Source organism: Colobus angolensis, unplaced genomic scaffold (assembly GCF_000951035.1).
Source record: "Colobus angolensis palliatus isolate OR3802 unplaced genomic scaffold, Cang.pa_1.0 Scaffold163, whole genome shotgun sequence".
Taxonomy (NCBI): Eukaryota; Metazoa; Chordata; class Mammalia; order Primates; family Cercopithecidae; genus Colobus; species Colobus angolensis.
In genome coordinates this window covers 7,717,128-7,735,934 of record NW_012114744.1, presented here as the reverse complement: position 1 = coordinate 7,735,934, position 18,807 = coordinate 7,717,128, and the positions used below count along the sequence as shown (strand labels likewise).

At 37.6% G+C, this 18,807-nt stretch overlaps 1 protein-coding gene across 1 annotated transcript in view; it reads left to right on the top strand.

The window, feature by feature from the left end:
- AASS (aminoadipate-semialdehyde synthase) overlaps positions 1 to 16,423 on the top strand; it is a 68,541-nt gene extending 52,118 nt beyond the window's left edge. The window contains exons 17-23 of the mRNA XM_011937423.1: positions 977 to 1,117; positions 6,596 to 6,763; positions 11,201 to 11,296; positions 13,089 to 13,204; positions 13,850 to 13,938; positions 14,790 to 14,966; positions 16,194 to 16,423. Coding sequence (XP_011792813.1) covers positions 977 to 1,117; positions 6,596 to 6,763; positions 11,201 to 11,296; positions 13,089 to 13,204; positions 13,850 to 13,938; positions 14,790 to 14,966; positions 16,194 to 16,312 — 906 coding nt within the window. The 3' untranslated portion in view covers positions 16,313 to 16,423. The remainder of the gene's footprint in view (positions 1 to 976; positions 1,118 to 6,595; positions 6,764 to 11,200; positions 11,297 to 13,088; positions 13,205 to 13,849; positions 13,939 to 14,789; positions 14,967 to 16,193) is intronic.
- The last annotated feature ends 2,384 nt before the right edge of the window (positions 16,424 to 18,807 follow it).

Below are 18,807 nucleotides of genomic sequence, written 5' to 3'. Positions count from 1 at the left end.
GGTGATACGTCCCCCTTGGCCTCCCAGAAATTTTAAATAAAATCTTGTAACTGCAAAAATATCTATATGGGAAAACAATGTCCAGGTCTTAGGTAGCAACCAAATTTTGGAGAAACAGATGCTACTCTAAAATTTTGGCTTAATACAAATTTTAGACTACCTTGAAGATTCTGTAGTAAGGTTTGACTTTTAAAAATGAGGAGAATCTTTGGGTATGAGAGTCTGTTGATATGAAATATATTTTATGAAATAGTACCTTTGGCAAGGTACTATTGGGTGTAAATGGGATGATTCAGATTGTTTTAGGGTTTTTGAATGTGTATGTATATATGTATTCAAATTATATATATGTAAATATATAATTTGAATTCAAAAGTTAGTAGGAACTGACCAAGCAGAATTGAACTAAGAGTTGAATTTTTAACTGAACAAAATGTTAGTCACTATTTTTACAGTTTTTTTTTTTTAAAAAAAACATATATATAAAATCATCTGTTATTTAATCAAATGGTACATGGCTTTGAAGGTGTATTTTCGAACGCCTTAGTAACTTTAAGAATGAAAAACCAGGCCGGGCGCGGTGGCTCAAGCCTGTAATCCCAGCACTTTGGGAGGCCGAGACGGGCGGATCACGAGGTCAGGAGATCGAGACCATCCTGGCTAACACGGTGAAACCCCGTCTCTACTAAAAAATACAAAAAACTAGCCGAGTGAGGTGGCAGGCGCCTGTAGTCCCAGCTGCTCGGGAGGCTGAGGCAGGAGAATGGCATGAACCCGAGAGGCAGAGCTTGCAGTGAGCTGAGATCTGGCCACTGCACTCCAGCCTGCGCGACAGAGCGAGACTCCGTCTCAAAAAAAAAAAAAAAATAAAAAACTGTAGCAAGTTTACTCCATTCATATCATTGTCTTCAATTAATTACTTAGACATTCTCTAACTTGTGAATTCTTCCTTATTTATTGATTCTTTAATTTATAGATTGAATCATATATTTCCTACTGTGGTGGGCTTCCAGCCCCTGAACATTCGAACAATCCATTGAGATATAAATTTAGCTGGAGTCCGGTGGGAGTTTTGATGAATGTAATGCAGTCTGCCACCTATCTGCTTGATGGAAAGGTGAGGAATCTCATCCAAGCATAGTGATATCAACCTGCAATAACTGCCTGAGACAGTCTAAATACTCCCTGATCCCAAACCCTTTAATAATGCTGTCTCCGTTATCTCCTCCTGTGGTATTTCACAGTGTATATTTTCTGCTCTGTTTAGCATGGTCTCCTTGCGGTTCCGAGCAAAGCCTGTGCCTATTCTTCCCTATGCCTTCTTGCAAGTTGTTTCTACCATTCAAATATTCACTTCTCTATATATGTAAACACTGGTTATCTCTTGATTTATTTCAGCATGACGAACATTTTCTGAGTATCTACTCTGTGCTGGACTTTGGGCAAGTTACCCAAGACTGTCACAGAGAATGAAATTCATGACCTCAGGAAACTCACAGCTGGATTGGGGATGGGGTCTAGCTCTTAGAATGGAGGGTTTGTTGTGCTGGGGAAAGAAACTGCAATGTGACAGAACATAAGAAACAGCTGCCATATAACAGAACATAAGAACTCTCTGAGTTTAGTATTATTTTCATTATTTTACAATAAGAAAGCTGTGGCTCAGAGAGCATGTCTGAGGTCATTTGACTGAGAGTCAAACCCAGATCTAACTAACTCTTAAAGATGTTTTTTTCTCCTTTTGCCAGATTGCCTAAGGGCTGGAAGGACAGATACGGGAATAAATAATTATAATTGAATAGGGAAATTTCCAAAACATGTTAAAGTGGCTCAGAGGTACAGACGGGAGAACAGTTTAATTGGCCTTGGTGAAGGGGTTGGGGGAAGGAGGATGGGGAGAAGGAGAACTAGTGGAGAAGAGGATGTGCTTGGCCTTGAAGGATATGAAGGTGCCAGCTAGGCAGGGATGTTAGCACTCATGGTATGACAGTTTTACAAGGGGAAAAATCAGGTTTAGGGATTTAAGATAACAGCTACACTTAAAGAAATGGCAAATGGCAGAGCGAGTATCCAAATCACATCTATCTGACTTCATAGTTTATGCTCACAGTTTGGAGAAAAGTGTAATGAGACTCAGAGCGCCTCTTTGAATTGTGTTGTAGGCACTCACTCACCTTGCCCTAGTACTGGCCCTGCAGGGAATGATGAGTAATATGATCAGATAGATGTGTCTCAAAAAGATTATTCTAGCATCAGTATTTTATATTGTCAATCTATCTGTGAATCGAAATGTATTTCAGGAGTAGACAGAAAGAATTTCTTAAGCAACAAGGTGAATGCTGTTATTAGCCATGGTCTTTTGTGCCTGTGATATAGAGAATAATCATACTTGGCTGTACCTTGGAATTACAAGGGGAGTTTAAAAAGTGCTTGGGCCTCATCCCTAAAGATTCTGATTTGCCTGGGTTTGGGGATTTTTTAAATCTCCCTAGTGATTCTAATATGCAGCCGAATTTGAGAACAACTGATTTAATGATCAGAGAACCACAGCTACACTTAAAATAGTACTAAACAAGCAGGACACTTTAACTTGATGCTGGAATGTGTGACATGTTTCAGGATAATAAACAGGATCAATGAGTTCTGGTCTAATTCCTGGCATCCCTGATAACATAGCCAAAGACCTGGCAGTAGAAAAGATCCACGGGATGTCAGTTTCCTGATGTGGAATGTGAGCACTGATGTTCCATCCAATTCTTCAGTTCTATGAATCATGAAGGTTTGGACCAGAATCTTAGTCTGATGTTTTACCAAGCACACATCCTTTTACATGCTACAGCCTGTCTCCTATTGCATTCCAACCGCTCCTTTTACCTTCTGCGATCTTAAGAGACTGGCCTATGTTTGGTATAAATTAACATGTGAGAGCAAGACAAATTCTTGCCTCAGTTGAGTAAAACACTTATTTTCAGGAGGCCTTATAAATGCTAAAGTTGTTAACAATGAAAGGGTCAGCAGAGTGCAACCATCTAAAAGAAAGAGCAAGAAACTTGATATCTGTGGGCCTGGCTCTGCCATTACTGGTTGTGAGCTTTGGGTTCCTTGTCGGAAGATGAGGACAATCACGCCAGCCTTCCAGGGTTCTTAGTCAGTGAGGTCACATAGATTGCAATCTGCCTAACAGCAGATTGTCAGACATGTAATCAATCTAGCAAATATTAGCTACATAAGGAAATTAGTAGTTGTGAGGGTTTAAGAAAAGCAAGAGGTTATTTTCAGGTAGCAGAAGTTGTATTTGTTGGATTTGAAGTTCTCCTCTTTCATCCTAAACTTCTTTTGTAAAAATGAGTACTTTTTCCATCTCTCTGACACTGTGGAGGATACCAAGAGAAAACATGACACTTTTCTTTTCTTTGCTGAAATGATACTCTTTTCAAGGTCCCACTTGCGTTTCCTCTTGTGGATGAAGCTTTTTGTGACCACTCCAGCCTCTGTTCACTATTATTTTGTCTGAACTGAATCAAAGAATCAGACACTTCATTTTTCCGTGTCTAAGAATTTTCTAGGTGCTGCATTATTCAGTCAGTAATTCGGGTGTATCAGTGTGTTTCCCAAGCCAGATTGTTAAACAACTTAAAACCTCTCTTGTATTCTTGCCCTTCACTCCCTCTGCCATCATCACCCTGCACCATGGAGTGGGTCTTAAGTAATTCACAGAATCGTAATGGGGAACCAAGTCACTTCTCTGACTTCTACTTAAAACTGAAGCCTTCAACTTTTCCAGAAATTGGGCAGTGGCCTATGAATTTGAATATATCTCATTGTCTTACATCTTTGCCGTAATTTCTAGCCACTTGTACTATTTCTAACTTCTAATTTGATTCCTAACAGTTGTGATTTTCTTCCACATATTCAGAGACAGTGATTTCATCTTCTCTTGGTTTCATTCCCCTCACAGTGGTGGTATACTTTTTTACATTGGTGGCATTTGGGAGTGACACAGCAGAGCTTTGCCATCACCTTCTGCAGTGTTTCCCAGTCTAACCTGGCAAAACGTGTAATCTGAGTGAGAAGTGTGCTTGCTCTGCAAACATCGCTTTAAGAGAAGTTTTCTAGCCCTCTATCCGTTGCCTGCCACCACCTTGACTGCAGCACCCAGCCCCTTGGAAATCAAGAGCTACCACTGTCTTCCTTTGCCTGTATCCATTCTTTATGCAGCTTTCAGGTGCATCCTAGGTGGCATAATCTGGAATGCTGACTTTGTCAATATCCCCTTAAAATACTGATCCAGAAATAAGCATGATTAAGGGGACAGTGTAGTAGAAGGAACACAGACATTGCAGTCAAATAGAACTGGGTTCAATTTGCCTTTGGGTGACTCAGCCTCAGTTTTCACCTCTGAAAAATGGGTTATTTCATGGATTAAAGATAATGCCCACTACAAGGCATGGGGCACATAGTGGGCCCTGAAAAAATGATTGTATAATTCCTTATTAATTTGGTGATCAAGCTTATTGTGATTATTTGAATATATATGATACATTATTCAAATATAACAGTGATTCTCTCTAGTTGGGAGATGTGTATTTGTGTTTGTCTGTGTGTGTGTGTGAAAGAGTTGGACCTAGAGAAACTTGCAACAGCAGTGAATAATGAGCCTGAGCATTGTCAGAGCAGAAAGACATGTATATTCTCTGCAAAACAGATGAATATGTTTCTGTTGTCATTCAAATTATTAATAAAATAATAACCAAGAAAGAACTTATTGTTGAACTACATTATATGCCACTAGAAATACAACTATGAATTAATATCAAATGACAATGATTACCCAGTAATTTTTGGGTCAGATTGCTTAGCCAACTGCCATTCTCACTAAATGAACCATTGCCGTTCAGCTTACATTTCTCCATCTTCTTTGTAAGGATTTCATGATAGACTTATGAACTTGCTGTTTTATTTCTGATTGGTAAGCTAGAATATTGTCGTCTTTACTGAATTTTTCTTTCAGAAATTTTCCTGACCTTCAAACAAGCAAACAAAACTTAAGAACTGTCATAGATTATAGAAATGAGATGGGTGTGAAGACCCTAATGGTCAACATTTGCTTTCTTTGTTTTTTAAGAGATGGTGTCTTGCTGTGTCCCTCAGGCTATTCTCAAACTCCTGGGCTCAAGCCATCCTCCTGCCTCAGCCTCCCGATCCAAGTAGCTGGGATTACAGGTGGGCACCACAATGCCCAACATTTGCTTTCTTACATTTTTTCAAAAATTTAGAATTCTTTTAAATATATTGATTTTAAAGATGTACAGAAATCATCCCTTTGGAAATATTTACTCTGCAATCTAGAAGAGTTCACAAGAAAATTAAATGAAAGGCATTCCTTACATCTTTCATTCAGATTTTCACTTTTGAAATTTGAAATGGTGCTTGGCACTTTCCAAAGTGAGCCTCTGAACTGAAAAGACTCCAGTGGTCCTGACACTGCAGCCAGCATAGCCCTTTTCTTTCTGGGGCTTCATCCACATATAAATGAGTTTCCATTTTCTCTCTCATACAAAGGCACGTTCAGAACCCATCTACAAATAAGACATGAGAATCATTAAGTTTAGCCAAAGGCCTCTTCAGGCAAATCCTGTGAATCCACCTTAAAATACATCGGCAGCTTCCTGGTACAGGGTTGCTTTGTGCAGCTTAGAGAAATTGGTCAGAATTTGTTTCCAGTGGTACAATAAGGATAAAATTCAGTTCCACCAGCAGCACCAACCAGAATTCTCACACCTAATTTTATCACTCCAGAATACTTTCCATTATCTCAATGATAATAATAAGCCTCATAAACTAAAAGAAAATTTGTCCTTTAATTAAAATTAGAAACAAAGAAATCCTTCACTGAATTTTGAGTATGTGTGATGCAGGTAGGGGTATGGGAAATAGAAGTACTGAGATATCAAAAGATTTTTATTTCATCACTCATCTTATTCCCTTCACAATTTGTGAAGGGAGCATAGATAGTAACTGCTCAATAAATTTAGCTGTCTGAATGAAATGTATGTGACTGATGCCTAATGTGGCATTTAGAAGGGTCATGAAAGTAAAAGAAAAGAATGAGAATATTGATTGTTGTTTGAGCATAGAAGCCATTTAAATAATTATCTGTTGCTTTAACTTATTTTTTTAAGTTTATTTTTTAAACATTTTTATATAAAATGATTTTATTTAAAAATAAGGTTTAAAAAATAAAATTAAAATGTTTATTTAAAAAATTTTTTCTAAATATTTATATTTTTAAAAAAGGCAAATTCTGGTGGGAAATAATTTAGTGCCGTTTTATCCAGGGGAAGGAAAAAACTTGAAAATAAGACCTTATGTTTAGAAAAACTAAATGTTTTAGAGTCAAATTTTAAAGCTTGAGAGAAGAATTGCTTTGTGAATTATGATATTAGTAGAACAGCTTAAGTATGGGATAATGATTATGGTGGTTTCATTATTTTTTTTTCAAAGTTCTATTGCTTTCTTTGTCCATAGAATGCAGGGAAGCCCTAAAAGAAAGGAACAACTGTAACCCCATCAGTGCCTTCTCAATGTTCCTCAGGTTGTGAATGTTGCAGGGGGCATCTCCTTTCTTGATGCCGTTACGTCCATGGATTTTTTCCCAGGATTAAATCTGGAAGGCTATCCTAACAGAGACAGTACGAAATATGCTGAGATTTATGGCATTTCTTCTGCTCACACTTTGTTGCGGGGGACACTGAGATATAAGGTAAGCAGATGGACTTTAGATTCAACATGTTGCCAGTTTTGATGTCAGTGATGTGTACACTTAACTTTTCTTAGTAGTCAAAATAATTAAGATGATAAACCAAGTTGGAGTCTATATTTTTTTTCCAGAAATCTTATGATTGAATATTTTAGGAGACTCACCTCAAAATAAAAAGGTAATTAATTGACTCATTAGGATTGGGGACAGGCAGGGCTTCAGGCTTAGTGAGAGTTGGAGGTCAAGTGACTTCCCCAGGACCTGATTTCTCGTAACCTCTCGGCTCTTCTTTCCGGTATTCACTGGAGTCTCAAGTGCTACGCGATGGCAGAGTTGTGGCAGCACCCCCAGGCTCTCAGGATCAAATTCAGTGGGAATAAAAAATGATACCATTCTAATAGCCAAAAATACGATTTTTGTCTCATTAGCTCCCTAAGGTCAGTGGGATAAAATGTGCTCATCTACTTTGGCCTATGTTATATGTCCCTAGAACTGGAGATGGAGTCAATGTCATTAAAAAACGGGGACTGGGGTGGAGGAAACAGACGGGATTAAAGGGGCCTCCCCAGAGCAAATCCAAAATGTTTTTAAACCACAAAATGGGGAGTACATTCTAGGAGCATAAATGCAAATGTCCACTACACATTTATTGATCACAAATAAAGCAGTTACAAGTGTAACCAAATCAAGACAACTGGCTTAATAGTTTTCTAGCATAATATCACAAATTGGGTAGCTTGAAACAATAGGGATTTATTCTGTCACCATTCAGGAGGCCAGAAGTCTGAAATCAAGGTGTGTGTGAGTAAGGTTGGTGCCTTTTGGAGGCTTGACTTTGAGACACATCCATCCGATTTGTGCCTCAGTTTCATATCACCTTCTTCTGTGTGTCTCACTGTGTTGCCTCCCTTCTTATTAGGGCACTAGTCACTGGACTTAGGGTTCACCCTAAATCCGGGTTGACTTCGTATTGAGATCCTTAATTAATTCTATCTGCAAACCTTCAAGCGAAGCCATATTCTGAGGCTCTGGATGCCCATGAATTTGGCGACAGAGGACTCAACTCAACCTAATGTAACCAGCATACCTAAAATACATGCATCTCTCAAGATCAGAGACCTGGCTGCAAATCTGTCTGTCTTGTGAGATTTCCTGGCTAAGGTCAGAGAGGGGATTTGTCTCATGTGTGTTATCTAGTATTCTCTGATTATCTTTTTAACTGGAAGATGTAAGGCACATGGACCTCTCAGTGATGACTCTTCAATCTTGTGCCTGCTTTTCTGTCATTCTCTTACCTTTTTTTGCTGGCTGTTCCTTTTTCGTGGAAATTTTCCTGCAAGTATTTGTATCATACTCCTTCAGGCCTTCTTCTTTTCTTCTTTGCAACCCTGCCCCTGGTAACCACAGTTTTATTCTCTATCTCTGCATATTTTACTTTCTTAAAAAAAAGGATTCTGCATGTAAGTGAGATCATGCAACATTTTACTTTTGGTGTCTCACTTATTCCACTTAGCATAATGTCTTCCAGGTTCACCCATCTATCTGTTCTTAGAAAGAAAACAACCACTATATTTCTTACTCTTGAGAGCTTCTGTTACATGTATGGGCACTTAGCATTTACTTGTCAGCATTTTAAGTTATAATTTTATGTATATTTTTCTTGTCTCCCAAAAGAGATTGTAAGCTCCTAGAGAGCAGGTGCTTGTACTCCATGAATATGACTTTTTCATTGTCCAGAAATCAAATGAGACATCAATGGTAATGTCCTACTGAGATCTAGGAGCTGTGGCTCTTCTACCAACCTTTAGGCACAGTAGAAATTCTAGTCTGAACTCATGCATACTATCCCCAGCTCTGGCAGATTTCTTCATCTCTTTTCTTCAATTTGTTCAAAGAATATAAGTAGTAACTTTTTTTTTTTTTTGGCCAGCAGTTAGGATACATAGCTTTCAGTATAGTCTTTTGACAAACATATAGATCCTGGAATGAAGGATTTTAATAGATTTAAACATTGAATAAAGGTCTCAACAAGGTGTACAAGTGGGAGCCATCCCCACAGATTCTGAGGATGGAAGATGTCACAGTGTTCATATCATGAGGGCCACCATCCTTGGCAATGCCAGCAACCCTTTGGTAACCCTAACATTCTTTCCAGTGTTGGAGATGAGATACCGTCATTCAAATATGACAAAGAGGCCTTGGCTACTGTCCTTCCCTGCCTGCCTGTCACCTGCATGTCCTTCTAGATGCAGCTTAATAGCATCTTCTTATAGTATCCTCCCTAACTCCTTCCCCTTGAACCACCCACCCCCATCTATGTGAGTTCCCCTTCTTTTGTGCTCCCACAGCTATGTTTTCCTGTAACCTAGCACCTATTAATAGAATACTCTGCTACAGTTTAGTCATCAGTGGTGATGCATTTTTGCGCACCATGGACTAGGAATTATTTGCTTAACTTATCTGACCCTTCTGTTGACTGCAGTTTCTGCATAGATGGGGCTGCATTTTTTTTCACTCTGTGGCCTCAGTCCCTAGCACAAGTCTGACAAATGGCAGCAGTTTGTGAAATGCTTATTGATGAATGAATACATAAAATAAATGCATTTCTAGGGGTCAGCATAAAAATATATTTCTGAGATTAATAAATAGCTCAGAAATCAGCATTTTAGATGTTGGATAAAGGGATCTCTAGCACCTAACAGGTCCCAGAAGTGAGCTAAACAAGCTAGTGATATTACTTTTCTGTTTCTCCTCTTTGAAGTATATTTGCATTTGGATTAGAGCAAATGAGAATTCTTTTTTAGTAACCTTTAAACAGTTTGAACAATATAACCTTTAGAAATGTGAAAATTGCTAGTTGACCAGACATTCAGTAGTGAAATATCTGATGGTTACAGGAACTATTTTATATTTTAAAAACTCTGTTGCTCCCTGGAATTACTTCCCTCTCTCTCTTTTCTTTTCTATCTCTCTGCTTGAGCAGTAATTATAGCAGCTGCAAAATTTCTTATCGTAGCCCTCTCACCTTGCTTCCCATTTGCACACTGGAGAATAAACATTATGGTCTTTCTTCACTTCACCTATTATTCAGAATCTATTTATCCAGCCGTTTGTTCTCTTTTAGGGGATTGGAATGCTGAATAATGGACTGGAATGTTCAATAATGTTGAATACCTTCCTATGGTATCCTCCCTAACTCCTTCCCCTTGAACCACCCAACCCCATCTATGTGAATTCCCCTTCTTTTGTGCTCCCACAGCTATGTTTTCCTCTAACCTAGCACCTATTAATATAATACTCTTCTACAGTTTAGTCATCAGTGGTGATGCATTTTTGCTCACCATGGACTAGGCATTATTTGCTTGACTTATCTGCCCCGAAGTGGGCATTGGGATGAAGAATATGCACACAAATAAAATATAATATACCATAATATAATATAATATGAAGATATTATTTCCCTCCTTTCAATACCTACAGTACAGCAGCTGAATAGACAATTAATTACAAGCTGTATTAATTGCCATGATAAAGGTATATACAAAATGCTACAAGAAGGGAGTGCCCACTCAACTAGGGGACTCAGAAGAGGTGCTAAACTGGGTCTGAAGGGAGGAAAAAACATTTCATAAATGAAGAAGTGTGGCCAACACATTCCAGTTCCAGCAGCAGCATATACAGAGGCCCTGGTTTCTGGAAGAACACAGCAAATTTGGGAAATAGTGAAAGTGGAGATCTGTGAGTTAGGTTAGATGAGCATATTGTGATGGGTTTTATATACTATACCAAGGACCTCAGGTTTGCTTTGTAGACAATGAAAGATATATGAGGAATTTTTATCAGAGTGGTGACGTCATCATATCTTAGAAAAATCTCTCTGATTCCTACCTCTTTTTCTTCTCTCCATATATCTTGGGGGTAGTGGCTCTAATCAGTAGATTGGATTATCTGCTTTTGAGGAGGATATTCTTACAAGTTCCTCCTTCCATTATAAGAAAGAGCTCAACTGACTGTTCTATTAAATAATATTCTGCTGAGCTGATAGCATATAACACATAAGAAAATTTGCCCTTATGCTGCCAGAAAATTTCATTCACATGTTACCCAGAAACAGAAGTAAAGACTTATGTTTTGCAAAGTCTTTTATGTAAACCAGTGGAATTGTTATGACACTATTGATCTCAGTTTGAGCTTGAAATTGGTTGTATCTATATCCTCAATACAATTTTTTTTTTTTTGGTGGGTTGTGGGGAGGGGTTTCTAGTAAAGATGAGAAAACCTGGCTAGGCAAATTCTAAAAGAGTTGTAGCAATCATATCATAATATAAACAATTATTTTCTAAATTAGTTACAAGGATAGATCCCTCTTTTCAAAAATATTTTATATTTTTTCATTGGAAAAGAAACATTTTATATACTGCTTATTAATTCTTGTTTCAGGGATATATGAAAGCTTTGAATGGATTTGTAAAATTAGGTCTTATAAACAGAGAAGCACTTCCTGCCTTTAGACCTGAGGCCAACTTTCTCACCTGGGTGAGTGACTCTGGAATTACGTTCTATCTGCTCCTCTTCAGAAATTCCTTCTGAAATGATCGAGGGTGAACTCTGCTTTGGGTCAACGAAAGGACCCATTTATTAGCTTATGAGCAGGAAGATAAATCCTAATTCTGAAGCCCTCTTTCCCTTCACTGTTGTGGAAGAATGGAGAGGGTGTGGGGTTGACACATATCAGGCCTGTTTCCTGCAGCGACTTACATCATTTGACTGCTCCTTGAGCTGTGATAAGAGATGCATTTGCTCTCTGCATTAAGCTCTGAGCTCTTCCAGTGGTCTAAGTGGTGACCCAGTGATGGAAGTCACTTGGGCTTCCTGAAAGTGAGAATCCAGGAGAGTTACTAGTGTATTACAGAACTGGATTCCCAACCTCCAAATCTTGTCAATACTCTCTCATGTGGTTACTTAGAACTATGAGTGTTTTGATTTTCAGTTACCAAGCTTATGCGTCTATCTTTTGTTCTACCAAAATCTTAAGGCCTCGGAGTTGGAATGAACTTTGGAGGCTTGGAACTGAATGTGAAGTAGAGCTTCCACTAACTGCTCAGAATTAACTCATTACCAGCTGGTCATTCAACTTAAACTAGTGTGCCCATATTCCAATAGAAATGCCAGAAATGTATCACAAGGAGAAAAGGACCAATGTTGCTAATTCTATTAAATCTCAAAAAAAAGTTTTAGTATTCTTGCTAGCTAGTTTCATTAAAAAAATTGTTTTTTAATTTTTAAATTTTTTATGGGTACATAGTAGGTGTGTGTATTTATGGAGGACATGATATATTTTGAAACAGGCATGCAATGTGAAATAACCTCATCAGGGTAAATGGAGTATCTGCCACCTTAAGCATTCATCATTTCTTTGTGATGCTTTTACATTCATTTTTTTGTGTGTGCATTTGTGAACCTTTCCAATCTTAAGTTTTACCTTCCATAAATTTACTTGTTGGGTAGGAGTGAATAAGTATCTGCAGAGAGAACCTGGGGTTGAGGCAGCTGGCTTGAGAAGGTTGGTGCAGACATTCTTAGGGATGGTCTTTTTTGTAAAGGACCAGGTTATAAATGTTTTAGACTTTATGGGCCACACGGTCTCTGTCAGTACCACTCACTTCTCCCATAGATGATACATAAACCAATGAGCATGACTGTGTTTCAATAAAACTTTTTATTTAATGAAACACAGTGAGCCAAATTTGGTCTGTGAACCAGTTGGTTCACTCCTGATCTAGAGCATAGCATTTCCTTTGGGAGCCTAGAAAAAGTCTTGTTTTGAAAGTAGAAAAAACTATGGCTACTGTTTACATGTTCTTCCTTTGAGATTTTATTAACTGCAAGGTCTTTCTTATCTCTTGAACCTACAAAAGAACCTGGGTTGCTACTGGCAACCACTGCAGTAAGCCTTTTCCACTTCATCCTGGTCAAAATGGACTGCCGGAGGGTAGGGGGAGAATGGGTAAAAAAAATAGTGATAGAGAGGATATACAAAGACAGGGAATGTGCTAGTAAGAAGCGCACCATCTGTTTTGTATTGAGTTGATCTTAGAACCCATTTTTATTGGTGAAGGATCATTTTGGAATAGCAGCTATTTATTGATGTGTAGGTATGCAGATGCGTATATGTATGTGTATGCGTTACAATTTCCTGTTTCCAATTATTTTTAATTTTAAAATTTGAGGGGTATTTGAAGTTCAGTGTTTTAGTGGGATAATTTTTCAGTTAATTAAAAAAAAATTATTAGGGACTTAGAAATTTTGTCTTTATTTTTCTAACCAGAAACAACTCCTCTGTGACCTAGTTGGGATTTCACCCTCCTCTGAGCATGATGTGTTGAAGGAAGCTGTTCTTAAGAAACTAGGAGGAGACAATACCCAGTTGGAGGCTGCTGAATGGTAGGCACCCACCACTCAACTTAGAGCAAAATATACTGGATCAATGATTGCAAATTTCTACTAAGAAAAAGTTAAATATTTTACATTTGTCTTTGATTACTTTTTTCATTTTCTAATGTGGGTAGAGAGATTATCATGTGCCATGTTCATGTGGTCATAGACAGTAGATAAAACAGGAGCTCTATGGCGATTATCATTTGGGAAATACTCATCTGGAAACACTTTATCACTCAGTTCCCAAGCGTAGCGGGGTATTTTTGCTTTCCTGTAGGAGATTCTGAGTAGTCAGAGAATATTACGTTAAAACATTCTTTCACATGACTGCTGTGGCATCCTGCTGGTATACTTAATGTTGGAGAACTAACCTCTAAGTTAATCTCATAAAGAGCTTTGTAAGAACATGGGATTACAATGCATCATCTCTGCCCTGCTCCGGGGAGTAGTGCCTGGGTGAGTCTGGAGATGATTCTGAAGGTTAAAACATTGATATTGTTATTATTTTACACTTTAGGAAAATCCTACAGCTTGAGTTACCATCTTGTAATTCTACCCTTTCAAGATTAAATTCAAGGAGCTCCCTTTTGCTTCCCAAATGAGAACATGTATAGAACTTGAACTAATGCAGCCATCTCCTGTGCTTTTCAGGTTGGGCTTACTTGGGGATGAAGAAGTCCCTCAGGCAGAGTCCATTGTGGATGCCCTCTCCAAGCATTTGGTCATGAAGCTTTCCTATGGTAGGCTATGATGAAGTGTTAGCTAAATATACCTGAAGAAGAATCATAACATAGAGTCAGTGCAGATAATCGTATTGGAAGGTTGGCACCAAGCAGCCGGAATGGGAAGATATGATATGATGAAAAGGGCAATTGGACATTTTTCCAGGGAGAAGGATTTGAGAATTATTAAGCAAAAATAAAGATAGTTATTATGGGAAAGGAAAAACATAGTTTTACTGTTTATTTATTTATTTATTTGAGATGGAGTCTTGCACTGTCACCAGGCTGGAGTGCAGTAACATGATCTCGGCTCACTTCACCTCTGCCTCCCAGGTTCAAGAGATTCTTCTGCCTCAGTCTTCTGAATAGCTGGGACTACAGGTGTGCACCACCATGCCCAGCTAATTTTTGTATTTTTAGCAGAGACAAGGTTTCGCCATGTTGGCCAGGATGGTCTTCATCTCTTGACCTGGTGATCCGCCCACCTCAGCCTCCCAAAGTGCTGGGATTACAGGCATGAGCCACCGTGCCCGGCATTACTTCTTCTTTTTTTTTTTTTTTTTTAATGCATTAGGCAAATGCCTAAGAAGCATTTTTGGAGCACACTAAAAGGCCTCTAAAGCAGTGCCTTTGTGTCTGTAAACAGGATACGGTGATACCATCCCAGATAAAGGAATGCAATCAGAGTTCTAATTTCCTTGAGGTTTTCACTTTGACTATGGGCTAAAAAGCTGTGTAAATAATTGTCTAGTGATCATATATAAAAGGAGGGAAAACTTTTAAAACCAGAAGGGCAGGAGGAGGAGATGGTAGACGATATTTGAGTTGTAACGATAGTGGCATTTTCACTTACCTTTATTTGTTTTAAGGTCCTGAAGAAAAAGATATGATTGTGATGAGAGACAGCTTTGGAATCAGACATCCTTCTGGACATTTAGAAAATAAAACGATTGATCTTGTGGCTTATGGGGACATCAATGGCTTTTCAGCCATGGCTAAAACCGTGGGGTTACCCACTGCCATGGCAGCCAAAATGTTGCTTGACGGTAAGTCTGTTCATTTGAGGCATGAGCCTGTTTCCATATCACCTCCAAGTCATTTGGTGCCTGGACATCGAGTAATTGCTTTTGAGTGTAACACAGGCATTCACTAAAAGTGAGCCATCTTAGAAGATCCAAGCGCGGACTGCCTGGGAGGGCCCCTTTTGGTGAGTAACGCATGGGGACTTTGGAGATAGACCTGATTTTCGCTCCAGCTCAATTACAAGGTGGCTGAGTGATGGGCTGCAAGTTACTCAGCCCCTCCGAGCAAGAGTTTCCTCATATTTAAAGTGGGTATTGCCATCCCTATTTCATAGAGTTGTTGTGACACTAACTGATATAATACATAAAGCTGCTGCCACATAGAGGGGTCCCCAGGGAATGGTCACTTCTTTCCTTTCTTTCTTTGGTTTTTGCCATATTGGGAGTGATAACTCTAAAATAGAAAAAGATATTCACTTCAGATTCTCAAGAATATAGGTTAAGTTTTATTAATCTTCATATCTCAGCATATTATTAGTACTCAATAAATATTTTAGGCTAAATGAATACAAATTTCAATTCTCCACTCTCCCTAGAAGATCACATAGACATTCAATAAGCATTGCCTCTGTTTGGCTCTCAAGAAAGAATGAGGGGAGTAGAAAATATCAAAGCATATAAATGTGAAATAATTAAAAAAATGTATAGTAGCATATCAGCTAATGTCAAATTAAATGACCAACTTAGTTATTGAGGAATCAGTGAAGAAATAAGTGACAAAAGTTGGGGTCATTGTGGCCTCTAGTGAGAGTGCCCAGGTTCTATGTTTCAGTCATGCTAACAGGTGCCTGTGCCCATATAATCAAACTTGTTACAACTCATTCTGTTGGTGTCTTGCCTTTTTTAAAAAATGACATTAGCAAGTTAAGCTGACCAGTCAGATTGACTTTACTTCTTACTTTACTTTATTCTCTGATTGTCCTGGCAGTAATTAATACAATTAAGTGTACAAATTCTGACAATATCCCTAGGTCTGCCTATGCTTTCAATCTAAAATTAACTCCTTTTCCTTTCAAAGTGTTGCCTAAGTAATAATTTACTAAGGGACATTTTTAAGCAGCTACTTAAAAAATGCCTAGGCCTCCAAGAATTCATTGACTCTGAGTTTGCTTCTTTGTGGAGACTCCTGATGGGGAAATTAACCTCTGACACTACCTTTAAAATGGTAATTACACATTTATTTTCTTCCAGGTGAAATTGGAGCCAAAGGCCTAATGGGGCCCTTTTCAAAGGAGATCTATGGACCAATATTGGAGCGAATTAAAGCAGAAGGCATTATATATACTACACAGAGTACAATTAAACCATAATTGGGAATTATATTTTGTTCTTTTCTTCCCAGGCAATACAGCTCTGAATGTGTGTGATAAGTGGGTTTGCTAATGTGCTGTTTTAAAGTATAAAGCATAATATGTTTTGGTAAACACAATGTAGTTTTTGAACTATAAATCTGTATTTTAATATGGAAATGTTTGGAACAGGAGATGTCAGCTACTAACAGAGAATTTTAATAATTCTATCCTGTATTTTATAAATATGTATGTGAAAGTGATGATTGTGCTATTTGTTAATTTATTATGCCACCGTTTTCTTACAAGAACATATTTTCCTATAACCAGCAGATGAAGTTTTACTTTTTTAGTCAGAAAAAATTTCCTATATAAAAGTTATATACAAATATAACTTTATGTTATATTTTTGTATTTTTAAAATTGATCCAGTTAGATACCTTTAGATTACCTATCTGTAAGTTTTTGCCAAAATGCTATTTTATGCCCTTTTTATAAAGTTATGGTTTATTTTTGTAAATGTAGTTCCTTATAGTTTTCTCTTGAGTGTTTGGAAATGAGAATAGATAAGATCAAATTACAATTTACAAGATCACTTCATTAGGCACAGGAAAAGTATTTATCACAATTCAACACCCTTTTACAGTAAAATATGTAAAATAAAAAACCCTCAATAAACTAGGAACAGAAGGAAACTTCCTCAACCTGATAAAGGGCATCTATGAAAAACCCATGGTTAGCATCATACTTAATGGTGAAAGACTGGATTATCTCCCCCTGAGATCAGAAACAAGATAAGGATGTCTGCTTTGGCCATTTCTATTCAACTGGTACTGGACAGTCAAGAAAGGGCAATTAGGCAAGAAAATAAAATAAAAGGCATCTAGATTGGAAAGGAAGAAGTGTAACTAAATAGAGATGGGAGATGACATGATCTACAAAAACGAAACATTAGAACTAATAAATAAATTCAGCAAAGGTACAGGATACAGGATTAAATATACAGAAATTGGTTATCTTTTGATATAGTATCAATGAATAAATAAAAAATGATATTAAGAAAATAACTTAATTTTCAACATTGGTCAAGCTTGGTGGCTCATGACTGTAATCCCAACACTTTGGGAGTCTGAGGCAGAAAGATTGCTAGAGGCCAGAAGACCAGCCTGGGAAACAGTGAGATCCCATCTCTACAAACAACAACAACAACAAGCAAACAAACAAAAAGCAGCTGGATGTGATGACATGCATCTGTGGTCTCAACTACTCAGAGGCTGAAGTGCAAGGATGGCTTGAGCCCCAAAGTTTGAAGCTGCAGTGAGCTATAACTGGGTCACTGCAATCCAGCCTGGATGACAGAGTTAGACCCTGACTCAAAAAAAAAAAAAATTGACAGCATCAGAAAGAATAAAATACTAATATAATTGAGGGTCCAGAAATATTGATGGCATTTATGGTAAACTGACTTTTGAAAATGGTGCTAAGACAATTCAATGGGGGCAAAATAGTCTTTTTTCATTAAATGGTGCTTGGAAATATGGATATCCACATGCAAAATAATGAAATTGGACTCCTACCTCATATTGCATATAAAAATTAACTGAAAGTGGACTTAAGATCTAAACATAAGAGCTAATACTATAAGTATCTTCGAAGAAAACGTGCAAATCTTTCTGACTTTGAATTAGGCAATGATTTCTTAAATAAATAACACTAAAAACACAAGCAACAAAAGAAGAAAATAGGTAAATTAAAATTAAAAACATTTATGTTTCCAAGGACAATATCAAGAAAGCAAAAATATAACCCACAGAATGAAAGAATTTTTTTTTAAATCATGTATTAGTTAAGGGAGGAATTTGTATTTGGAATGTATAAAGAATTGTTACAACAATAATTAAAAGGCATATAATTCAATTTTTAAAAATCAACAAGAGATATGAATTAACAGTTCTCCAAAGAAGATATGCAAAAGGCAAAGAAGCACATGAAGATATTCTCAACATCATTAGCCATCGGGGAAATGCAAATGAGATCTACAATGAGATATCACTTTACACTCACTGGAATAGATATATCATCAAAGTGATCATATCAAGTGTTGGTGAGGATGCAGAGAAATTGGAACCCTCATCCACTGTTGGTGGATACCCACGAGATATAAAAACAAATGTCTACACAAAAACTTGTGCACAGATGTTTTTGCAGCATTATTTATAATAGCCCCAAATTGAAACAGCCCTAATTTCCATCAACTAACAAGTGAATAAACAAAACATGGCATATCCATACAAGGAATATTATTCAGCAATGAAAAAGAGATGAAGTACTGATATGCACCACAACATGGAAAAACCCTGAAAATACGTCAAGTGAAGAATGCCAGACCTGAAAGGCCACATATTATATGACTTCATTTATATGAAATGTCCAGAACAGGCAAATACATATAAAGAGAACGTAGATTAGTGGTTGCTTAGACTGAGGGGTTGGGGAGGAAAATGTGGTGACTGCTA